General features: G+C 40.8%; 2 protein-coding genes across 24 annotated transcripts in view; both read right to left on the reverse strand.

Annotated features, from left to right (window-relative positions):
* The window catches only part of CADPS2 (calcium dependent secretion activator 2), a 423,223-nt gene that overhangs the window by 279,869 nt on the left and 117,031 nt on the right, over positions 1 to 26,323 (reverse strand). For all 22 annotated transcript variants that reach the window (XM_045576387.1, XM_036425542.2, XM_036425472.2 and 19 more), the window contains exon 3: positions 4,476 to 4,808. In XM_045576387.1, the coding sequence (XP_045432343.1) occupies positions 4,476 to 4,808 (333 nt within the window). The remainder of the gene's footprint in view (positions 1 to 4,475; positions 4,809 to 26,323) is intronic.
* The window catches only part of RNF133 (ring finger protein 133), a 41,083-nt gene continuing 30,129 nt past the window's right edge, over positions 15,370 to 26,323 (reverse strand). The window contains exons 2-3 of one of the 2 annotated variants that reach the window (XR_006740642.1): positions 23,864 to 25,165; positions 15,370 to 15,381 (exon numbers count right to left, since the gene is read on the reverse strand). Coding sequence is in view for 1 of the 2 variants with exons in the window: in XM_045576430.1 (XP_045432386.1) it covers positions 23,976 to 25,109 (1,134 nt within the window). In the remaining variant the exon portion in view is untranslated. Of the gene's footprint in view, positions 15,382 to 23,820; positions 25,166 to 26,323 lie in introns of those variants that run through there. The other variant, XM_045576430.1, reaches the window with a different exon arrangement.

Raw genomic sequence — 26,323 nt, forward strand, 5'->3', positions numbered from 1 at the left:
TAAAATTACTCTATGTGAACTGAACTAAACTATATTAAATAATAGATCAAATGTTCAAAAGCAAGAATATATAAAATTTAACCTCAAACATAAAAACCCTGGAACTTCAACAGCCTGGAGAATATGCATGCATATTCTCTAAAATAGTAGATATAATTTGGCAAATTTTTACACGTCATGAAATTTTCTCTAGTTATTTTCATTTGGTATTAACAGTGTATCTTCTGGACAAAAGGAATGAGCTAATATTTTCAAGCAATTATTAACTAACTATACTCACCCCAATAAAGTAACTGAATATACATTCACATTACCAGTGAAATAATGATGAAATTGAGAATTTAGCACTAAAGAAAATAACACATGCATTATCAGTGTTATTAGAGAACATAAAATTCTCATGGTAAGGATTCAAGAAAAGTCCCCATGTGGATCAGGCAGAAAGAGGGGAAGAACAGCTATTATTAAACACCCTGGGTTCTTTTCCTTAACAAAGAGGTACAGACTTTGCCAGAAAAAGCACTGACAAGCCACCTCAGCTGAAGGAAGATAAGGCTGCCTCTGTGGTCCTTTGCAGCCTTTCTATGACTCCCATTGGAAAGAACAAACAAACCAACAAAATCCAGAGTGAACAGGAGGAAAGACCTCAAGAAAATAGACTGGAGATGCTGTACCCAGGGAAGGGAATCCAAACATGGGTGAAAGGGAAGCAATACTCTTAGACAAGAGACAGAAACCCTTACGAAGGTTAGAACCCAAGATGCAGGCCCACTAAAGAGTGAGGCTTACGCGGGTAATAGAATATGCTGTTCCCCAACACCCTGCCACAACACCAACACAGCTCTAGGGCAATAACAGTCAGTCACAGCTAAAAGATGCAAGACACTGGCCTCTCTGAGGAGGAATACTTAAAGAAACCCAAGTCAAGCGAAAGACAAAGACAAAGATATGAGGAGAACTTGAGACTTCTTGTATCTATGGCTACAACAAACAGTAAGAACTACCCAACTTCCAGTCACATCAACAAATATCCTCACACTAAAGGCAAATATATTTCAGTTCTTGTTACCTCATGCAACGTGTCTGGATTTCAACAACAAATTACAAAGCATGCCAAAAGGAAAGAAATAGAGAGCAAAAACAAGCATCCAAACCAAGATTAGATGTGACAGAGATGTTAGTTATCAAACAAAAAATGTAAATAACTATTATTAATATGTTAAGGACTCTAATGGGAAAAGTTGAAAACAAAAAGAAAATACAAAGAGGAAAAAACTCCAAGACAAACAAAACAGACCATCCCTGAACTATGGGACAATATCAAAACTATAATACCTGAAGAAGGAGAGAATAGGACAGAAGGAATAGTTGAACTAGTGATATCTGAGAACTTTCCAAAGTTAATGACAGACACTAAGCCAGGAATCATAGAACACACCAAGCAAGAGACAAATCAAAGGAAAATCTATACCTAAACATATTCATATTTAAATGGCAGAAAACTAAGATATTAAAGGAAGCCATAGGACAAAAACACCTTACCAAGAAGACCTATTTTCATCAGAATCCATACAAGAAGAGAGTGGAGTAAAATTTTCAGTGTTGAAAGAGAAAAAGAGCTAACAGATAACTGTATATCCAGTGAAATTATTCTCTAAACACAAAGGAGAAACAAAGTATTTCTCAGACAAACAAAAACTGAAGGGAATTCATCACCAGAAGTCTTGCCTTTTAAGAAATAATGACGTTTTTCAGAGATTAAGATACTGATATAGGTAAAAAACTAAATCTGCATAAAGAAAAATAAAGGAATAGCACAGAAGGAATCAATATATATTTCTGAAGGAAAAAATATAATATTTTTTTTACTTTTTTTTCTTAATTGATCTAAAATTTTATAGCACATAATCAACAAAATAAGTAACAGAAATGTCACAAGAGATGAAAAGAAGGAATTAGGAATTCTCTATTATGGGATCGCATTACACTTAACACCTTATTGTATTATTTGAAGGTAGATTTAGATTATTTCAAAATGGATATTATAAACCTTAGGCAACCATTAAATAATTATTTTTAAAAAACCAAGTAAAAGTAGTACATAAAAAGAGGATATAAAATGAATTCATAAAATGTTCAATTAAAAGAAGAGAAGGCAGAAAAAGGGAGACAAAGAACAAATAAAAGGAAGTGACAACACAAAGACTGTACAACTTAATCCAAGTAAACTTTCAAATATGAATAGTCTAAATAAATGCATTAGAAGGCAGAGACTTTGAGGTTGGATTAAAAACAAATAAACAAACAAAAAAACAAGATGCAATTATATGCTCTATAAGAAATCCACTTTAAACCAGGAATCATATAGATTAAAAGTAAACAGATGGAGAAAGACACCCCATGTTAATCCTAATCAAAAGAAAGCTGGAGTAGCTATCTCAGTATAAGACAAAGTAGATTTCAGAGGGGAAAAAAAGAGGGACTTTATATAACAATAAGGGAATTAATTCCACAAAAAGACATATTCTAAAAGTGTACAAACCTAACAGAGCATAAAAATACATGAGGCAAATACTGATAGGATTTAAAAAAAAATAAATCTATTGTTATAAAGATTTGAATTATAAGTACACATGTTCTAAGTCATAGAGGACATAAATCAGGGGATCCACAGCATTGCTTAGGAGTGATCTTAAAAGCAAGCAAAGGATTAATTTTAAAATATCTTGAGTTAATAAACAAACTCATAGGTTCACATATATTTATGACCCTGGAACATCAGGTATAAACTCTCATGCATATGTAATAACTCCTTTTCTGGGTCTATCTGCTCTATTAGACTCTGGCATATGGAGAATAAATATTTTATCTTACTCAGCTTGATTTCCCCAACACCTGGCAAGGTTTGGACTTGACTAACTACCCAATAAATATATACTGAATCTGAATTTTACTATTAAATTAATTAATGTTAATTGTAAAGTAGGCTATCATTTCATTAAAAATATAAACTCTCAGTTTCATTTATCTTTTAAAGAACAAAATTTTGGGTTAACAGTCACCCTTCACTATTATTAAACTGCCAATGGGTTTAATAAGATACTAGTTAGAAACAATTATCATGAATACACCATTGTTCACAGGGTTAAGGTGGCACATTGCTTTAGTTTTAATTAACTCTGTTAACTTATTCATCTTAAATGATACACAAATTAGAAATTCAAAGTAAATGACGGATAGAATGTCAAAATTAAGAGAAGTAGATCTGCAAAAGATTAAAAATAAATGTAAACATATTAACAGTGTAGAAGTATAACTTTTAAAAAAAATATTTTTGTTATTGACTTTTTTTACAGAGAGGAAGGGAGAGGGAAAGAGTGTTAGAAACATCGATGAGAGAGAAACATCAATCAGCTGCCTCCTGCACACTCTCTACTGGGTATGTGCCTGCAACCAAATACATGCCCCTGACCAGAATCGAATTTGGGACCCTTCAATCCGAAGGCCAATGCTCCATCCACTGAGTGAAACCGGCCTGAGCAGAAGTATAACTCTTAATGAACTGGTTAACTTATTTTTATTATTATTATTGATTTCAGACAGGAAAGGAGAGGGAGAGAAAAATCACTGATCGGCTGCCTCCTACATACCCCTACTGGGGATCAAGCCCACAACCCAGGCATGTGCCCTTCACTAGAATCAAACTCGGGAACTTTCAGTCTGCAGGCAGATGCTCTATCCACTGAGCCAAACTAGCCAATGCTGGTTAACTTTTAAATACCAGAACTTTGACCATTTAATTGTATATCAGGGCATAGTTAAATAATTTATACCTTTAAAATAAACAAACAAAATGCAAATAGGGAAGGAATACATTATTAGACAAATCACAGGGTCTGAAGATGAAAGACTTGGAAAAAAACATGGTATTTTATTGAGCTTTTACATATGTATGATTTGAATGAGAACAGAAAAGAAAATACATTATTCACTGTAATCACTTTAAATTATGCAGTTTAGGATTCATCGTCAATTAATTTCTATCTGGCTAGGTTAAAGAAAAAATCTGAAATTTCAGTTACTTCCATAAAATTTTATGAATCTTTATGTAAAATTAATTTGCACTGAGGATTAACTTTATTAAACTGCCAATCTTCTTCAGATAACAGGTTATTTCTATTTTAGTATTTGGACATGCCCCTTATATACCAAACAGGCACAAATCTGATGCTAGGGCACATGAGAACATTTATTTACTAGATAAAATATACTGATGTTCTTTATCCTCTATCAAATAATTCTTTCAAAACCTTCTTTACAATTTTAATAAATATCACTATTTATTAAAATTATATTTCACTCAACTTTTCAGCCAACGTGATTATATAGAAAGTAAATGACATCTCCCTAAGCTTGTAAACACGAGGTTCACACTGAGTCCAGCCGGGTCATGGGAAATACCATGGGCCACTTACCTGACATGCATTATAAAGAAGTTGGTGCTCCAGTTTCTTAATACCCAGAATCTGCTGAAACATCTCATAGAGCTGTTCTTTGCTCAGAATAAGTTCAGACACAGCACTGAGGGTCATCCTATTTGGCTGTTTGCACAAGTCCTCTTCACCCCTGTAAATGGCATCATATTTGGCTATCCACGAGCTCAGTACTGTCTCTTTGCTTAAGCCATCAATTTCTGGCAAACTCCGCACACGTTTCTCGATGTTCTTCTTAAACACCTCTCTGAAGTCATTAGCAGAACATCCTCCACTCTGAACCATTCTGGCCACTCGATCACTCTTCAGAAAAACCTGGAAGATAAAAATAAAGAACAAAACCCCGTTTATAACTAAGCAGAGACATCAACACACAAGCCTGTAGCAATCTAGCGAGTCTTAACACCAAACATTCCACAGCGATTCAAATGTTTTTTTTAATATATGGTAATGAATGAAATAATGGAGGCCCCAAATCTACTCTCTAAAATAGGGGTGTCGAACTCAATCAGAGAAGGGGCCAAAATCTAAAATCCAGCCTAAATCGCGGGTCGAATGGTTTACTGAACAGTCATAAACTGTCATTGTGATGGAAACGCAGCGGAGTGCAGTGATGACAGCGCGGTGCGGGCCACATTGCAAGGCCTGGCTGGACGGATTTGGCCCGCAGGCCTTGTGTTTGACACATGTGCTCTAAAATGTTGAAATATTTAGGAGAGATAGCAACCAGTGTTGAAGATGTAAGATGATCTTGATCTACAAGCTATCTCCCACCTGTAAATCAGAGGCCTCTCTGCCAATTGAATCCTTTAAGAGTTGATTAAGACAGTAATTGGAGATATGATTGTACGTGGGACTTCTGGCTAGTTCTTCAGCAGGGATAAGGTCTCCTATTGTTTGAGCGAAGATCTGAAGGCAAATAGTGTGGTAAGTCCAGGATCCAAGTCAATATGCATCATGTATAACTCAATCACGAATGCTTCACATTTGGGCATGAGGGCACACCTGACCCCCTCCCTGATTTCACCAGTCCTCCAATTTGTCACACATTTCTTGTGACCAGGAAGAATGGATGACAGAAAAGAGATGCTTGTGAAACAGGTAGGACGAGATGAGTAATCTACATTAATAAAATAGAAATATGCAAACTGAGTGTACCCTTGCAATGCCCACCAACCAATCAGGAGTATGTAAATTAACCCAACAAATATGGCGGGCTAATTTGCATACACAGGTGCCCAGTGGCTGGGGGTGGGGCGGGATGCTTGCATCATCGCCATGGCAATGATGCAGGTGTTCTGTTCCACTCCAGCTGCTCAGTGCAGTGTGGGAAGGTGGGAAGGTGGATCTGGGCCAGAGCAGAAAGTGCCAGCAGCCAGGGAGAGGAAGGCCGATTCTTGCATGAATCTTCCTGCATTGGGCTTCCAGTCTATATATATAAAACTTAATATGCAAAGTGTCCCCTTGGGAGTTCGACAGGGAGACTGGGAATATGATTGCTCAACTATGACATACACTGACCACCAGGGGGCAGTGTGGAACAAAGGGAGGCCCCATCTGGCAGCCTGTAGCCATGGAAGGGAGGCCCCAGCCAGCAGCAGGAGGGATGGCTCTGGCTGGCAGCCAGGAGGTCCCTATCAGCTTTTATCATCGGCCAGGCCTAGGGACCCTACCAGGCCTCTAGTAAGTAATAAAGTCATATTATATAAGAGACATCAGGCAATCTCTCCCTTTTTCTAAGTTAAGGATCCTAATATAAATAAGTATCAGTCATGACTTATTAAACATCTATTCTGTCATCAATATTCCTAAGCATCCTCTAGGGATCATATATAAATGCTTTATTCCTGCTTTTTTTCTTTCTATAATGACAACAAATTATCCCAGAAGAGTCTACAGGACTGTTTAATGCAGACTCTAAAAGTTGTATCTGTAATTAAACTTACGGAACAAAAATTCATGTCAACTTTTACGCTAAGAACTGACTCATAATATGGAGGCACTCCCAAGCCCAAGTTGTGACCCTGTTACCTGGACCAGGCTACCAACATGTCTGCCTGCAGGTGGGCAAGCAGCACATGTGTTCCATACAAAGTGGCCTCGCTTATCCCACTGACTCCCACAGTTAGCTACCTGACCCCAAACCTTTCCCCACTTTATATTTCCTCTTTCACCCAAAATGTTCTTGTCTCCTATCTTTGCTCAACAGACAGAGTATTCCTGATTCTCAAATATTTTGGTTTACTAACTAATATACTGAACCAGGAAAACATGTATAACATACATGCAATGCTTCCTCTCTTTCCCAGCTGTGGCTCATTTGCTTACTATAGTAAATATTCTGTCTTATTTTCTAATTTTCCAAGCCAAAATTAATTAATTCTTAAGTGACAGATCTAAAAATAGTACTTTTAATATATCTTGCCAAAGTGATGCACATGCCCCACAGGGTGGCAATCTGATTTTTAAGGGAGCTAATTCAATAATGAGTTATTAACAGTAAATTTTTCACATTTCTTACATTCTAGGGGTCTCATATACAGTATATAAATATATGTTGTGACATACTTATGCATTTCAATTTTCTATTATGTTTTGAAACTTTGCTATTTTTTATATCACTTCATATTAAATTTCTTAGTAATTTCTTCCTCAGTTCTTAAAATGGTTTTCATTTTTTTAGTTTTTTCTTTCATAGATGCCATGTTCTTTGGAAGCTTGTTTAGTGAATGGCCTTTTAGGCTTCCTCCATGTGAACAGGAGTTCACTTTTTAATAATAATAATTATATGTCACGGGGGTGGGGTGGGGCATCAGGATTTTAGAGATGCTTAGGTGGGGCATGGTAAAAAAAAAAAAGGGTTAGGAACCACTGATCTAAAAGTACATGAAATTAAGATATTTAACAATATATTTTGTCAAAGAAGGCCATTTACTACATCAGAAGATATAGGTTATCTATCTCCTTCTTTATCATCTTCATCTAATTGCACTACTGTCATTGAGCACCAGTATTCAAGATAAATGGTATACTAGTATATCTTTCCTAATTCCTATGATAGCTAGATCTTAATTAGGAACATAGGAAAGCTCAGGAAGTCAATAAAGGTGAACTGTGCCAGTTGTCAATCCATAGCTTCTCAGCACTATCTTCCCACTGCCCTGCTTACCGTATTTTCTGGCATATAAGACGACCCCCTAATTTTACAGTTAAAAGCTAGGTTTAGGCCTATATTCGCTGTATAAGACTACCCCCCACTTCCAGGGCAACACCAGTTCTTTTTTTAATAGACTGCACTGTGTTCTAGTAAAAAGCCTGCTCAGATTGGCCAGAGTCAGAGAGGCGGTCTATTAAAAAAAGAACTGGTGTTGCCCTGGAAGTGGGGGGTAGTCTTATACAGCGAATATAGGCCTAAACCTAGGTTTTAACTGTAAAATTAGGGGGTCGTCTTATATGCCAGAAAATACGGTATGCCAGCCAGAATAATTTTAAATGTGCTGAAGAGACCATATTTTTTTTCCTGTATTGATTTTAGAGAGAGAGAAAGGGGGAAAGAATGGGGGAAAGATAGAAAGAGGGAGAGAGAACCATGAATTGTTATTCTACTTATTTATGCATTCAATGGTTGATTCTTTTTTTAAATATATTTTATTGATTTTTCACAGACAGGAAGAGAGAGGGATAGAGAGTTAGAAACATCGATGACAGAGAATCATGGATCAGCTGCCTGTTGCACACCCCCCATTGGGGATGTGCCTGCAACCAAGATACATGCCCTTAATTGGAATCAAACCTGGGACCTTTCAGTCTGCAGACCAACGCTCTATCCACTGAGCCAAACTGTTTTGGCCATTGGTTGATTCTTGAATGTGCCCTGACCAGGGATCAAACTGCAACCTGGGCATATCGGGATGACACTCCAACCAACTGAGCTACCTGGCCAGGGCAGAAGGATTCTTCTAACTGGTTTTCTTCTTATTTGGAGGCGCATGGCACCCACCCATGGGCAACTTCTCTCCAGATGGTGGTTCACACACTGTCCCACCCCCATTGGCAGATGCCCAGTGAGTCCTGCAGGGCAGCACTTCCCTGCAGAACATTTCCCTCCAGCACCCAGAAGGCTGATTTCCATGAAGTTCACTTCTGTGAACTTCTCTGTCATCCAAAAGGACACAACCATGTGAGGTCTGATTCCAGCCTTGGGGACGGGGAACTGGGGCCCTCTTCCAGATTCCTTCCTTCCTTGGATGTGGTGTCCCCGTATCTGCTCCTCCTGTGTCCTTATGTTCCTTACTCATGTTGTCAATCCCACATTGTTTGTGTTAAATTTTCCCTGTACAATTACTGTGTGGCTTCTGGCCCCTGATTGCACCATGGAAATACGGAAACACTATATATGTAATATTATATCTACGGGAAAATACTTGAAGTTGAAACGAGCAACTTTTGAAAATTTGTAATTTTGTCTAAAGCTGGAATGGCAAGGTATTTTTAAAGTACAATATAACTGAAGACTGGCTTCAGAAAAACTTTTAATTACTTGATATTTAATATTTCAAGTTGGCAGGCATTTCATTTTTTTCTAACTTTTGCCTAACGCAATTGGTGCTAAATTCCACCAAGCAATCAAACCACAGTTTTAAAGCAAAGACTCTAATAAACTTTAAGTATCTGGATTCTTAATTTTGCCTATAAAAGCCACACCTAAAGCCATCCTTAGTCCGATTACATGCTATGTAATTGGAATTTATTAAGTTAACAATGTGTCAAGCATTTTGCTATGTGTTAAGAGTCACAAAGATAAATGAACCTAAGACCCTGCCCTCCAACAGCTCATGCTCCCTGAGAGAGACAGCAAATAATAAGATACAATGAGGTAAGAGAATAATAGAAACCTATGTAGAGGGAGGAAAAGCTAAGGAGAAAAAATTACGAACTCTGTTAAGAGTTCACTGGATAGAGACTACAGACCTACAATTTTATTTGGCCTGTGGGTTAAGTGAGGGGTAAAGTGAGAATAAAATACATTTTGGGAAAATAAAAGGACAGCATAGAGGCAATCCACACCATGACCTTCTAAGGGAAATAAAAATGTTCTTATTGCAGGAGCCTTAACTATAAGGGTGAGGGCAGCAAAGGTTGGGCCACACACCCCAAAAGAGACCAGACTGAAAGATGCGTGTGTGTCACGCAAGGCATTGGGGCGCGCTCTGGTGAGCAGGTGTTAGACATGTGGGCAACCAGGGACTGAAATGCTGAGACACGTGAGCTGGAGAAATAACTGGGAGTAGCGTCAAAGGCAAGAGAACGACTGACCAGAGCAGAGACTAGAATATCAGTTATCAGCGGAGTACAGCAGACCAGGTGAGAAACAGTAAGGGTCTAATCCAGGCCAAAGGTCATGGGCTAAAGAAAGAAGGAGAAACAAGAGAGCAGGCTGAGAGAATAACTGATCTTGGTGATTTACAGTGTGATCCATCAACTCCTCCTAGTTTGCTTAAGCTTCAGACTTGGAGCTGCAATACCAGCCAACAGCTTTCCTTACGGCCCCACTGGGCCCCTAAACGAAACAAGTCTCAGCAGGAATTCATGACTTTTCCAATTATTTGTTCTGCCTCCTGCCGACCTGCTTCAGTGACTGTCAGAAACCCATTTCCCTCCTTGAGAGACCTGGGTGCCACTCTCAGACTCCTCCATCCTCTCCATGTTATTCTCCCCAACAGACAACCTGTCACCAAACCCTGCTGATTCCAGCCCTACATCCTCTCCAATCCCTCTCCTCATGCGCTGCACGGGAACTTAATTGCCTAAGAGCAATAGCCTCTTTTGACCTAGCCCTCCTGCCTCAGAAGTTTCCACAACGTTTTCTCTTGACTGGCATTAAACTAATATTTCCTTTTTTTTAAAAAAATATAATATGATCACTTTAATCCTCCTTTAACTTAAAAATTCTTCACTGACTTTCCACCAAAACCATCTCCAAGGCCTCAGATCCTACTTCAACAGGCCTCAAATGAATTCTTTGGTTTCATCATAAGTCATTCTCTCTCATTCAATCTCCAGGCTCCAGTTCCACTGGCCTTTTGAAAAAAATCCACACTGTCCATCTCACTGTCATCTATCAGTATCTCTCAGCAACCCTTCAGGTCCCCACTCAAACTGACCTTCCTTGAAGATTCTTTTCCCAGTCAACTTGAATTACTATTTTATGTATCTGTAATCCTAGTATCCTGTCTTTTTCCTTTAAAGTACTGTAGTAATTAAGTGAAAATTCTATTTCTATCGTGTGTGTATGTGTGTGTGTGTGTGTGTGTGTGTGTGTGTTTACTCATTAGTAAGCTCCATGAAGCCAAAGACGATTTCATTCACTCTATCTGTAGCACTGAGGACAAGGCCAAGTACAGAGAAAGCACTTAGAAAATATCTACTGAACATGTAAATGAGGAGTAAAATGATTTAGACGGTCAAGTTAATTTTCCCATCCCACACACTTAATTAATGTAAATAATTAACCCCTCAGGTTTACTGATTTCCAATTAGGCATACAAAAAAAAAAAGAAGCATAAGGGACTGACCTTGTGTATGAGTGGAAGGGGGAAAGACATCTTAGATAAAAGGAAGCACACAGGGGAAAGCAAAACTAGTTTGGTGAGGAAAATAAAGCATGTATGTCTAAATAACATAACATTCTCTAATTCCTATAATCTGCTATTCTTACAGAAATAACAGTTTTTGAAAGTAATTTTTTCAGGTGTTGCTTATGAAACTGTAAGTGATGGATTTGGTCCCAGTAGACATCGAAGATCTTATTCTTGCATCCTTTCATAACAGTTATCAAATTAGAGGCAGGGAAAGCATAGCCACAGGCAGAGACTGGTCCGAGAGCTGGTGCACCAGCGCCGGGATCTCTGAAATCCTGACTCGAGTACATCTAACACAGCATGGCACTGTCCCTGAAGCGGGCATGGACAACTCGGTGCCTCAACAAACTCGATGAGCAGACAGTCTTTCTAGAGCTCTTCACACATGAACTCCTTTTGTCCTCACAGTCACCCAGTGCCTTTTCCTTTTTCATTCTCTTACAGATTAAATGGTTTTGGCTGGCCCAAGGTCACAAAGTTATTGAAAGAGTAAAGAGGAATCCAAAAGCAGCATTATTCCCTTCTCTCACTCCCTCACCCCACCATAGCACACTCCCATCAGAGCTCACCCCTGGCAGCCGTAACCTCTGCAGGGTGATGGCCAACACCTGTGGAATTCCCAATGACCTTCTTGTGAAAATGCCACCAAGGCAGAGTGGGGATTAGGAACTTGACATCACAAAACTACAATATACTGTGCATGTTGTACTTCTCCAATGTCAGTTAGGTTTGACTCGCACACGGGTCCTCAGTGTGAACATGATCAAGGTTAACCCTTTCCATTCGCCTGCTCAGCTCGGACACAAAGAATTCACTAAACATCTTAACAAAATTCTGGTAAACAAATGGCGAAATTGAAATGTGGTGACTATAACAGGAAACTATAGGTGCAATGGGTAAGTCTGCTCAGCTGTCCAAATAAGACTTCGACCACGCTTATCCACAGAAGCACCCATTGTTCATGCACTGCTTTTGATCTGAACGATGCATTGCTTCTCTGATTCAAGAGGACTGTCTAATGAAAAGAGAAACATTAGCTGCTTGCCAACTCATTGTGGCTATTTATGAGATGGTTCCTGGGAAAGCTGCCAGCATGTGTTCAGCCAGGAAAATGTTGAGAAAGCACAAGAGCCCCACTTAAGAGATGCCTTTTTTCTCTTTAATAATGACAAATAAAATACTGTGATAATTCTATGCTGTACATAAGAGATTTTTAAACATTTTAAAAGGAGTTATCAATTCATGGAGCTTTTCTGCAGTGATGATTTGAGTTTCACTAGATATCAAAAAATTCCCCATTTCCCAACATAAATACTAGTTATCAGGTCAGTTTGCACGCCCAACGCCAGTCAATAGATTCCCTGTTAACACTGTATTGCTCCAGTCTCTATTCAACCAGGCTCTCCCCCTACCTACCTTCCAGCCTTTTCTTCTTTTGCTTCTAATAACAGGAATACTTGTTTAGCCCTCAACACTTTCCATAATTTCTTCCCCCATACCTCATCCCATATTTGTCCCATAAGTATTTATCAAAACATACTACTATATGGTGGGACCCTGCACAGAGCTGGGAATTTACTGGTGAACAAAATGATGTGAGTTTGCTGCCTTCACAGAGCATACAGGGGAGGAAATAATTATACATACAAAAATAACTATGATTTGGTGAATGCTACTGAGGATTTCTGGAACTAGGACAATTTCTGCCAAGGTTTTGAATCTAGTTGAGGAGGTTATAAAAGGGTTCCCTTTAAGGAAGTGAGTGGAGATCTGGAGACCAAGAGGAATTAGGTTGAAAATGTGAGGAGACTGAGGGAGGAGAGTGGAGTTGGTGGTGAGGGGGACACAGCTGGTCTACATGAGTTTGAAAAAGGCTCCTTGGGCTGCAATGAAGGGACCGAAGACAGTCCAGTGGTATGAGAGGAGGATGAAGAGGAGGAAGAGGCTTTAGGTACACCCTGGGAAGGCATCTATCTGTTCTTTATCCCAAGAGCCTGGAATGCCATCCAAACATTTAAGTCAGGCAGACAGTCCCCCGAGTGGGGGCTGGGCTCTCCCCTCCTCAGCTCTTGTCAATCTCTTAAAGGAATTCAAACAAGTGACCGAAAGCAACCAAGCAAATTTATTTAAAATGCAGTTGGTATGATGCACAAGCAAGCAAGCAACTCAGTTACTCTGAGTGCCCCACCCTGTGGGGGTACAAGGGGTTTTATACTATTCCTCCTATAGGATTCAAAGTTCCCCCACCAGATATCTTGGGAAGCAGAACAGGTTTCAAAGTCCCCTTCTATGCTGTTATGACTTATAGCAGAATGTTTGTACATTCATCTGGTCATCTTGTTTGGCAAGTCCTAGGGCAGGGATTTTTTTGTTCTCGGTGGGTGAGATAAAGTTCCCCATCTTCCCCCCTCTCCTGTCCTATGAGCTCTCTATGCTATCTAAAAAGTCCTGTGATAAAAACTGCATTTTAAAAATAGCTACAATGTATTTTAGGGACTTTACATATATTAACCACACAACCACGTAAACTAGGTGTCAGTAACTATTTAATATTTTATTTTATTTTTTATATTTTTATTGATTTCAGAGAGGAAGGAAGAGGGAGAGAGAGATAGAAACATCTATGATGAGAGAGAATCATGGATTGGCTGTCTCCTGCAAGTCCCCCACTGGGGATCGAGCCCACAACTGAGGCATGTGTCCTTGGCCGGAATCAAACCTGGGACCTTTCAGTTCGCAGGCTGACACTCCATCCATTGAGCCAAACCGGCTTGGGTGTCAGTAACTATTTTAAAGGTAAAAAAAACAAGAGCAGGGAGAAGTGAAGATAAATACTTGAGGTCACAGAGCCTGACAGAGGAGGGGTGAAGACTTAAGCCCCGAGATTCTTGCCAAGAACCCCCTTCTTTTATCACCATGCAATCAAATTTGGTGATTTCTCAAGTTATGGCTCATTAAACTGAGCTAGAGTGGGCAAGGAGCGGATGGATTAAAGAGAATGGGGGGGGGGGGGAACGCCTCATTATTCTCTGCCTCCTTTATGAAGCTTCCCACAGCTTGATGCTGTTCCTTTGCTCTGAGCCTTCTCGGCACAGCCCTGCCCCCTCTGGAGGTCTTCGACACGCCTGTCCTCATCACGTATCCACTTATGGACAGCATCACTGAGTCTTCCTTTCCCTGCTAAGACGAGGAGTTTCATTAGACATGCACCTTTGAAGCTTCTGCCGGGGCTGAGGTCATTAGATACGTGGAGTTTAAAGGAAATCACCAGATCCTTAGAATATTAATGAACTCTGTCATTAGACACATACAGTTTAAAGGAAATCAGCAGGTCCTTGGAATATTAATGAGCTCTGGAAAGTTACTGAATCTGAAAGATAGTGTTCTGACCAGTGTGGGAAGGAATTTTCACTGACTCAATGTAACGAACTAAACTTAAGATTACAGTGTCATTTTAATAAAGCTCAATTTATTCAATATTTAGAAATCATTAAGTCCAGCAAGTCTCTTCCTTGTAATACAATGTTATTAAGAACAACCTGTGGGCCCTGGACAATTGCTCAGTGGTCAGAGCATCGGTCTGGGGACCAACGGGTCTTGAGTTCAATTCCTGGTCAAGGACATGTACTTTGGTTGTAAGTTCTGATCCCCGATCCCCCAATCATGGGGGAGGCAACCAGTCAATGTGAGACATCAATGCTTCTCTCTCTCTCTCTCAACCTTTTCGTCCCCCTCCCCATCTCCTCCACTCTTCCTCTAAAGATCAATGGAAAACATATCCTCTGGTGAGGATTAAAGAAAGAATAAAGGAGTAAATTGTGGGTTAATTATTTGGTTGTAGTGGAAAAGGGCTATACTTATTACATTTATGTAAAATATATTTCATATATTTATTAGATACTCTATTTTTAAATTGATCAACAAAATCCAAAGGTTTGGAAACCATTACTTTAATCAATTCTGTTCCCTTATTTATCAAATGTGAAGAAACCATATCTTAAAGCTTACAGCAAAGAAAATCCAATTTAAAAAAAAATTAATTTAGGTAAGTGGTACACCTCAAGCCCTTTAGCTGTACACTATGAAGCAGGTGCTCTCCAAGGACCCTTCCTTATAATTAATTGATCTAAATCCCTTAAAGCAAATCTAACCACCGAACTAGCAACCTCTTCTCATGTTTTCTGTGGAAGGAATTGAGATGAGTTCTTTTAAGATCCAAAATAACATGTGATTTGAAAAGTGTAAAACTATTTTTAGGGGGAAAAATATGTGCATGCTAGTCCCATCATCTTAAAAAAATTACAAAGGTTTATTTTTTGTTTATTTGTTTGTTTTTTGTTTTTTAGCTTTGCACAGTGGAAGTATCACCATTTTCCACAATTATTGCTAATTGGGGAAGAACTTACCAAGTTTTTATAAAGATTTTATTTTATAGAATCACATAACAGATCTAATAAGTCTTTCTTCATAGGTATTTTCCAACTCATTGATTACCTTAAATCTCCCTAAACTGATGGTAAATTTTCCTTACCCTTGTATCTACAGGATTCACCACTCTACTCACTGAGCACAAATTTAAAAAGAGAAACAAGATCACTGGGCTGAAGCGGGGCTTCCAATCTGTGGGACACTGAGCCTGAGAGCCTGACGGGGGAGCAAGGTCATGTTCACAGTGGAAAAGGGAGCCCTGGCACTGGAAATGTGAATTTCTAAAGCAACTGTCTCTATGCATCCGAAATGAAGAAGACTCCTCTTCCTCGGCCTCACTCTTCCCCTATTTCATTCATTGTTTAAGGATACGACAGAAAAGTCTGGAAGTTCATGGCATTGGGCTACCCTATTCTGCCTCATCTGTGAAGTGTTTTTTTCTTTCCCTCCTCCATCATTGTAATGATATACAAAATAAAATTTAAAAACTTAGTGTTTTATGTTTGGAGTCTCATAATATCTAATGGTCAGTGAACCCTTAGAATGATTTACCTTTATTATACGGAACAAACTATGCTCCCACTGTCTCCCAGCTTTACAATAGTCCTCTCTATTCCTATTGACGTTAATAGTGTAACTCTGTTCGCTCTGCTTTCACTTCTCCACTCTCCTCTCATCAGCTAGGAAATGATGGGCCAAGAAGCAGAGCGGAATCAGACCTGAGTGGTCAAGGTGCGGGGGAGCTGAGAGACAGCCCTTCTGGGTCGGTGTCCTCACTAATGTGATGTGCCGGTGCCATGATATCCGAAAACATGAGAATTTCTATTTTATTGAGAAAATGTCCAAACACACAGAAAAACAGAGGGGAAAAAATTATAGTGGTTTGGAAATCACTGACTTAATGAATTCCATTTCTTTACTTACCAAACTTGGAGAAATCATAACTTAAAAACTAATCATCTTTTATTCTGACATGTACCTCCTACCTAGATTCTATGAGTAATATTTTAGTCTAGTTTTTCTTTCATGTATCTACCCATCTCTTCATTAATCCAAATTATTTTTGTTATGCGAGCCAGAATAAGTAAAAAATGTGATTCTGTATTTACAAAACAATTTATGGTAGATTAGAAAACTATAAAAACTGGTCCTGTGCAGGACATACAATAGGTGGAGAAACTTTTCCTTGAGAAAAGGGATGATGTGTTAATGTTGACAGAGGAAAGCATATATTAATTTGGGGGGGGGGGGGAAGATATTCCTAAAAACGAAATCATCATATTCTCCAAAACACTTACACAAGATACAAGAGAATGAGCTACTAATCCTTTCAAATTTTAGGTTTATGAAATATGATTCTGCAGGGTAGTAAGTTATTTACTCTTAATAAGCCAAGAGCGAAATAAAGTTCTCAATGAAAATTAAACAAAAAAAGGAAATTTCTGGAAGGTAAATCAATCTTAAAAGCCAACATTCTGTTAAGTTGAGAAAAATGAACCCAAAATGTGACTACATTTTCCAGCTGTAGAGTGGCTCCTAACAAATACTTGTTGGATTATGTCGTTTGTACCTTGTAGTTATTTATTTTTCCACCAGATGGCCACTCTGTGTGGAAGAACAATGTTTTTCAATCCCAGGATGTGGTTTTCAGGGTTGTGAGGGACTTCAGAGGCACTATAAATCCAGCCCTCCTTCCAGAGCTTTTATTTCCTCACCATCAAAATGACATCCAAACATCAGACTCCTTTGGGGAAGAGAAAGCTTGGCTCCCTGAGGCAATCGCCTGTCAATGGGCAGGACCAACTACTGGAAAGTGGTTCCCAGGTGGCAAAGCTCTCTTAATAGCTGTCATGCTCTCACCTACTTCCAACTTAGAAATTCTTTAAAAGGTCATTTTTCAAATATTTAATGGCAGCTAACAACGTCTTCACCATCCAGGCAAAAGACACCTTGACTGACCTGGTGACTTGCCCATTTTTCCTCTCTGTGTATTGATGTAGGCCCCTCTTCCTTTCAGGTCATCGTTCTATTGTTCTTGCTGAAGCTTCCTCTGCTTAAAACTGTAACTCTGCCTCTAACAGTCCCCGTCCTGTTTCCTTTGTCTCCATAGCACTTACAACTCTTTCACAGATTATATATTTACTAGAGGCTTATCAAGAGTAAAGGAATGGGATTTATTAAATCAGAGGGGAATGGGATTCATTGGCTGCCAGCACAGGTCTGCGCTCCAGCTGCAGCAGAGAAGCGAAGTCTCTTCAGCCTTCAGTCGTCTTCAGTCTTCTCTTGGGCTGGAGCCTTTAGTCTTTGCTCTACACCTGCATATGTAAATTAATCTGCCATCTTTATTGGGTTAATTTGCTTACACACTCCTGATTGGCTGGTGAGTGTTGCAGAGGTATGGTCAATTTGCATATTTTCCTTTTATTAGTGTAAATTTTATAATTTCTTTCCACTAGAAAGTAAGCTCTAGGTGGGCAATGAGTTTGAATGGCTCATCTCTATATTTCCAGGAAAAATGACTATTTGTTGAATGAATGAATGAATGAATGAATGAGAGAACTAATTAATCTGGGTAAGATCTCACCATCAATGTAAAGAAAAGGACAGGTATTATTATAGTATTGGTTCTAGTTAGACTACATGTGGCCAATGCCTGAGAGTCCCCAGCTCATTCAGGTGGCCTGCTTAGATGCCCACTGGCTCATCTCGTATTTTTTTCAGCTACATTTTTATGGAGACTGAGCCTCTCCTCTGTTTTGGTGAAGCTGGTTTTATGGACCCAAAACCAGGAATGTACGAGTCCCTTCTGAATTACACCTATGGCCCACTGTTTAAGGAAATTATTTTTATACCTTTAGTGAGAAAACTACCCTTTTCCAGCATGGGCCTCCCGGTCCAGTGTGTAGATGCCCTAAACTGTTTGCACCTTCCAGGTTTTTCTATTGTCCTACCTTGGAATTCATAAACTGTATAAAATCTATTAATTTTCTCACAATTTCCTCAATAGTGTGATAGTGGTGGCAGAGAAATAAGAACTGGGAGAGGAAAGGAGTAGCATGTATATGCATAGGTTATGCATACCTCGAAGAGCAGCTGGGTTAGCGAAATATGCTTAACAACTTAGTGCAACAATTGTAAATGTTACTTGTGTAGTGCTTTAAGATTTACAGCTACCTCCACTTATACTATTTCTGTCTAATTATAACTGTGTGATGCATGGTGCATCCTCTTCTGGAAATGAACTGAGCCTCTGAGAGAGTAGAGGTTCCTGAATGTCCACCCCAATCATCTGGAGGACTTGTTAAAACAGACTGCTGCCCCCTTGCACCCTGAGTTTTCTACTCCATAGGTCTGCCCTGGGCCCTCACCATCTGCATCTCCCACAAGCTGAGCTGTTTCTGCTGATCTGCTGGTCTGAGGACCGTGCTCTGTGAGGTTCTGCCATCAGGAAAGGACATGAACGCAGGTCAGGTGATATGAAAGCACGGCACTCTTTTCAACAGGAGACTGTGCGTCTTATGCCCGGACTTTGTAAATAGACTCATATAAATTCTTAGGGAAATTACAAATTTATTTTTTAGCCCTTTCAAGCTCTGGAGGAAAATAAGGCTATATAAAACCTCTCAGACTAAATAATCATTTTTTACAAAAAGAAAACTACCAATTCTAGAATCAGTACTTTCTAAATGGAAGCATCCGTTTCCTAGAGCTCAATATGTCATGGGTGGTTTTCCCCCCAATCAGATACACCCTGCCCATGCCCTCACCCACCTACACTCCTTTATCTTTCCTAATGATGTGAGGTATCATAAGTTATCATGTCAACCCTCCTCTAGCATGTCCAATGCCTTTAGCTGGAATTTTTCTTCCAAGGCCCAGACCTTGAAATATGCAAAACTGAACTCATATTAACAAGTTCTCTTTCACTTAAAAACTAGCCTTGCCATCTCATTGCCATGCGGTGGTTAAAACCAGGAGCTGTGGAACCAGACCAAGTTCAAATACAGGCTCTGCCACATATGGGCTGTTTAAGTTTGGGTTTAGGTACTTGGCTTCTCTGGGTCTCAGCTTCCTCATCTAAGGAATAGGGATATTCACAATGCCCACCTCACAGCCCCCATCCTGTTTCCTTTGTCTCCAAGGACTTACAACTCTTTCACAGATTATATATTTTCTAGAGGCTTATCAAGAGTAAAGGAATGGGATTCAGTACATCAAAGGGGAAGGCCTTCCTTCCCGTGGCTGCGGGCACCGGAAGCTATTGTCCAGAGCCACAAGTCCTTTTAAAGTTCTCCAGGTGATTCTTGTGTGCAGCGTAAGCTGAGAAGTACTGCTCCATGAGGAGGAAAAAAAAAAAAAAATGAAGAGATTAACAAAGGATTTTTAAATAGAAGTAAAAATCTGGTGGACATCAGTAGACATCACTGATTTTTACAGTAGGTAAATACTACTGTTAAAAAATTCCTGGGAGGTGAAAGAATTCCTTGGTACAGTGAGGATAAAGTGGCTTACAATTTCTCTCCAGGCTGAAGCTGAACAAAAGGAGAAGGGCCGGAAAAGGACGGGGAAGGGAAACTTTGGAATGAGAACAAGAGCAAGTGGTGAGAATGAAAAGTATTGTACATTCAGGAACGGAATTCTGGAAAAGATGCGATACATTGGGAAGTTTTCAAAAATGACAAAACCTGACATGTGTCAACAATGGAATATTACTGAATGGGAGAGGAATGTTAAACGTGGACAAGATTTGAAATCAGGGTTACCTTGGTCATCAACAGTGAAGAGGAAAATGCATGCGAGCAGCTGAAATCATAAAGGGACACAGTATCTTGGAGGTGTGACAAAGACAGCATAATTGTGGAGACAGGTATCGTAAACTGTAGTGTAGCTGTGAAAATGGGAGGTTTTCATGGAGTCCATTACTCTCCCTCACAACCTCCCCAAATCCCTGTGGTTTAGAAAACCAGGTATGCATTTTAAGACAGTTCCGTGCCGGCATGGTAATAACCAATAATCCTATTTTAAACACTCAGCATTAAATATTAAATGATTACAATAGGCAGCAAATGCAAAGCCAAGTGAATTCTCAAGCATAGAAACTGACGCCCATAGCCAACAGCAGAGCAAGAACATGGCCTCCTGACCTCAATGAGTTTCACAGTATCAACGTGTGAAGCCTCCCTCCCTCTTTTTACCTCGCTGCTTCTCTAACTCTGACCTCCCCCCACCCCCCGCCGACTCCTGTGTGCTGCTTCAAACACCAGCGAGTTTTCAGAGGAAGAAAACACTTGAACTGTACACTAAGCTTAAATACTATCAGAAGTGTCAGATCTCTAGCTCTCTCCATCCTCTGAAGTACTCACATTATTGAAAGTACTATGGCTGACCAACGTCCCTCTGCAGGGCAAATGCATTATGATGACGCTATAGCAAGAGATGGGTATATGATCAGTGTGTTATAATACAAGGAGCTGCATAGATAAATTCACCTGAAATCATCCAATCAGTGGTAAGGGCTTTAGAATCATTTTCACTTTAGTAGATAGTATTAAACCTAATTTGTCCCAGTAATAATAATAAAAAGTAATGTTTAATTTTTATAAGGAACATCAGCCCCCTACCTAGCCTAAGTGGGCATGGGGAATCAATTTTACTACCAGAGAATGAAAAAATATATACAGAGGAGAAATGCAAGACAAACCCATTATGACCATGGCATTAGGAGTAAAATAATTCACATTATAGTCCCATATTGTTATGGCAAAATATATTTGCATACCTAAGTACAAGAGAACGTGTAGCCCACAGACTACACTAGGTAAAAACAGACTCTAATGAATAGTACCTCACATTTGACAGAGCAGCGCTATTTCCAGGTCCTAGTTACTAAATCCAGAATAAAAGTGTTTTATTGATCTGTTTTCAACATTCTGAGGCATAAAACTGCTGTTTTGTTCTGAGATGAGAAACAGCTACACAGCAGGCACTCAGCAAGGACAGCCCAGGTCCACTAACTTCCTTCCCCACCTAAAAGATAGAATCTAACCACCCTTTGAGGAACATCCATTGAACATTCTCAAATCAAGATAAGCATACAGTGTTAACAAAAGACATCTCTATCTATTATCTATCTATCTATCTATCTAAAGGCCAGGTGACTAGAACAGCCAGAATGACCAGAACACTGGAATGACAGGAATGCCATGGTCCTATGACATGAACCTGCCCGCAGACACTCCCCCCTACTCCCCACTGGCCCTAACCCTGATTGCCCCCCTTCCTGATCAGGGGCGGGGCCAGCTGGCCAATCTCCTGCATCCCCTTCCCCGGCCGCACCCCCCACCCACCCAATTGGTCCCCATTGGGAGAGAGGGAGCCAGCCAGACGCTACCTGTGCACGAATCTGTGCACCAGGCCTCTAGTATAATTATAAAAGTGTGCCCGTGCTAGTTTCTTACAGATGAGGGTACATCAGATTTAAAGCTGACAGTGAGAAAAAAGCAAAGAAAAAAGGCAAAGGAAAGGGGAAACCAATGGGGGTGCAGGGAATGGTGGAAAGAGAACACAAGGGCAATGTTAGTGTGAAGAGTCAGTGATGAATTCTTCAAGTGCTAGGTCTATCACGGAATGTGTACCCCATTTCCATGTGCTTAAGAGTGCACAGAGCTCTAACGATCCCCGGGTTTGGGGACTGCCAAACTACCCCATTCATTCATATCCACAGTTTCAATGATGCGTCTGGGCAACCGGCCACCCCCTAGGAGATGCTAACCCCAGAGACACCAACAGCAGTCAGTCTGAGAACGACAGCTTCTCTTGCTTAGGAGCAGATTCTAGCAGAAGTGGCTCTCACAGGGTTCTCGGTGCCCTGTCTCCCGTGTGACCCTTGCTCTCTCAGGAAATGACTTTCCTCTCCCAGAGTAAACTAAACAGGACACTCAAAACCGTGTTCCTGCTAAATCCTCCCATGCTGGTGCTAGGCAGTCCTTTCAAAGAGCAACTCCTGTGATTAAGTCCAAGGCCCCCCTCCCAGGGTTTGGCTCTGCAAAAGCCTGTGCATACCCAGCAAGGCATAACCCCCGGCCTGGTCACTTGCCCACTTTCCACTGTGTCCCTCCCTCTCTGAAATAGTCTTCCTTGGCACTGCTCTTAGAAACAAGTACTCCTCCTTCTGGCTCCCTCTCTGAATTCCAGTATTGGTAGCCCTGAGCAACTCACAAAATTCCTCTTAACAGACCTCCCTCCAGGGTTGCACAAAAATTCAAAACTCACCGTCAGCCCTGGAGAGGTCAAAACTCATTAAAAGGATGCATGCTAATTTATAATAATGAATTCTGGGCCAATGGTTGTAATTTTCCGTTTTGTCCAAGTGATTTAGGGTGAACATTTTCATGATTAGGGTCCCATTATTGGCAACTGGGATGCACTGCTCAGTTTTCCCAGATTAATACACAATGGTTACATTATGAAAAAGGTGTTTATCATTATTCACTCATTCGAGCATATTCCAGTGTCCAGCTCTGCCCCACATTCTTGGAAATGCAGTGAACAAAATGAACAGAATCCCACAATGTCGTATTAAAATTCCACAGTGTGACGCTTATCTTCAAAATAATCTGGAATATTTTAAATATTTTATTTAATGGCAAAAAAATAAAATAAATTGGGTAATACAAAGCATATAGGAAGCAAATACACCATGACTGAATATCTTAGGAATTCTTTATCATTTAAGCCTTTCTACACACTGTGAACATGTAGCAATTATGATAATATTGGGCAATGAAATATTTGCTGGTCACTTCAAGAGTGCTACTATTTTACTTTAAATAAGATTGCAGATCACACAAAATGTACTAATTGCTTGAACAGGATTGTTTGCCAAGAGTAAGAATAAAATTCTATAAAGCAAATTTTTATGACAAGAATAAAAACACATAGCACAATGGAGATCAATTTATACTGTACTACAGCTATCAAAAGGTACATTTTACTCTTTCTGGCACAGCAAAGATTGTTTTTCAAGCTTGACTTATGGCTTTGGGATTATAAGGAACATGCAATTACATTAACCATTTTCTTACTAAAACAAAGTCAATGTATACAATACAAAAAAAAATCTACAGAGAAAAGTTTGTCCTTTTAACAGGAATGTGTCATACAAAGAAACATCTACACGCCCAGGAGCAACATACATTGACCAAAAGTTACCTTTAGCCAAGATTTTTTTTTTTTTTCTTTAAATCCTGCTACACCTGTTTTTCTTTTTCTGTCTTTCGGGCTCGACAAAGGATGTAGGACATTACCGAAGTAACAAAAGAGGACACAAAACCACACTTCAAGCAAACTGCTTGTCAGTATTAGAACCTGGTTTGACAAACAGGTTTAATCCGCTTCCTCAAAGGCCAGGCCATCAAGGTGAAGGATGAAGGTCTTCCGCCAGGTTAGGCTGGCCCTCGTTCAGGGAAGCGGGGCGCTCCTGGGCCTCTCCCGCATGGGTGGCTTTTTCCGGCTGCCGGGCAGGAGTCAGTTCAGTAGCCCTCCCCTCTTCCCTGGGTGATAAAATGCCAGGCCACTCGTTTGCCATCAGCACCTGCAGCGACTGCGTTCCGTCTTCCACGTCCACCTGAATCCCCAGCGCATTGAGAATGTCACACTTGCACATGGGGCAGGTCCCGTGGGACAGAATCCAGGGGTCGATGCAGTTCTTGTGGAAAAAGTGTTTGCACGTCAGAATGCGGATGGTGTCGTTGGGCTTGTAGAGCTCGAAGCAGACCACGCAGCTGTCCCCGTTGGGGCTGACTTCCTCGTCCCCTTCTTTCAGGACCCGGAGCTGCAGCTGGCTGAAGGCGAGCTTGAGATCCGAGGCAAGGCGCAGCCACCTCCTACTCTGCGCCCTTGCTAACCAGAGCCTCCGGATGTGGTAAAAGACAAAGTACGTAAATGTGGCGGTGGTGACGATCAGGAAAGAGACAAAATAGTGATTCATCCAGATGATGTGTTTCCTCCCCATCTCCACCATGATGGTGACGTGAACTCCCTTCCGGATCAGGTGCAGGATCTCCGTGCCTTTCAGGTTGCCAATCATCACGACAACGACGTCTTCGAAGGGCTGGTGGGACATGGGGAACACCTGGTTGCCGGTCCCCGGGAAGTTGTAGATGATCACCCCACTGGCCCCCTTCTCCACCGCCACCTTGATCTTCTGCGTGAAGGGGCAGCCGCCCCGCTCAATCAGGGCGAGCCACACATTGAAGTGCCTCGACCGGCTGAAGCTGGTGTTGGGGTTGCAAGCATACTGCGACTTTCCGTCCGGTGGCACGATCACTCCCGACACTCTCTTCAAAGTGGAGCTCCTTCCAAACACCCCGGTTTCCCCCAACTCAGACAGCATGCGGTTCCCCACGTGAAACGAGATGTTCATGTACGCGGTCCACACGGCGCTGGCGTCGCAGCAGCTCTGATTGAGAAGCCAGAGGAGAGTCAGTTTCACGAGCCAGGCCGAAGCAGTGCTGTTCCTCTGAGTGCCAATCTGGAGCAGATTCATCTCTCTCTGCCTACTGAGCAAAGGACCAGTCCAGGGAAAAGAGATGGCTCCCACATCTGTTGGCAATCAATTTAAAATAACAAAGTGAAAAAAATCTTCCAGGTGAAAACTGGTTCCACCTTCTCCCAGCATGTTTTCGTGAGAAATTCTTAAAGATGTTGTATGAGTTGCAGATGTTTTATTAGAGGCAGAGAGAGAGAAACTTTACATTGGTGGGGGGGAAAAAATCCTAGTTTCACTGCTGTAACTCTAGATACTGCTTACTGTTTGTTGGGTGATGTGATTATGACATAAAAGGCAACAGCCAATTAGGTAAGGGCGCAGAGCATCCTGTAAAATGCATTGGCTTGAAGGTCTCAATGTTATTATGGGTGATTTTTCTAGGTTGTTATAAGCTATATTTCATCCCTGAGTGGCAAATACTGTTAGCAGGTACCACAATTAAACTAAAAATCCTATCTAACAAAAGAATAATATGCATATTGACTATCACTCCAACACACAAGATGGCTGCCCCCAGGTGGACACAAGATGGTCACCACAAGATGGCCAGCGGGGGAGGACAATTAGGAGGGGCAAGACCTACAAGGGAGGGCAGTTATGAATGATCAGGCCAGGGAGAGAGAGCTGTTGTGGGAAAACAGGCCTGCAAGGGAGGGCAGTTAGAGGTGACCAGGCCAGCAGAGAAGGGAAATTGGGAATGATGGGATTCAGGGAAAGGCAGTTGGGGGGACCCAGGCCTGCAGGAGAGAGCAGCTAGGGAGGACCAGGCCTGCAGGGGAGGGCAGTTATGGGAAAACAAGCTTACAGGCTGGCATGGGAGTGATTAGGGGGTGATCAGGCTGGCAGGCAGAAGTGGCTGGGGCAATTAGAAGGCAGGTAGGTGAGCAGTTGACAGTCAGCTGTCCTGGATTGTGAGAGGGATGTACAACTGCCCGTTTAGTTGTTAAACGGTCAATCAGACATCCCTCGAGGGGTCCCAGATTGGAGAGGGTGCAGGCTGGGCTAAGAGATACCCCCCCCTTGCACAAATTTTGTGCACCAGGCCTCTAGTTAAATATAAAATTCATACAACACATGCATTTTAAAACCTGAAATATGCATATGGAAGAAAGCTATCTATATATAAAAAAGCCTAAAATGCAAAGTGTCCCATCAGGAGTTTGACTTGGAGTTCGATCATTCTCTAGAACATGTGCTGACTACCAGAGGGC

Source organism: Pipistrellus kuhlii, unplaced genomic scaffold (assembly GCF_014108245.1).
Source record: "Pipistrellus kuhlii isolate mPipKuh1 unplaced genomic scaffold, mPipKuh1.p scaffold_m20_p_10, whole genome shotgun sequence".
NCBI classification, from domain to species: domain Eukaryota; kingdom Metazoa; phylum Chordata; class Mammalia; order Chiroptera; family Vespertilionidae; genus Pipistrellus; species Pipistrellus kuhlii.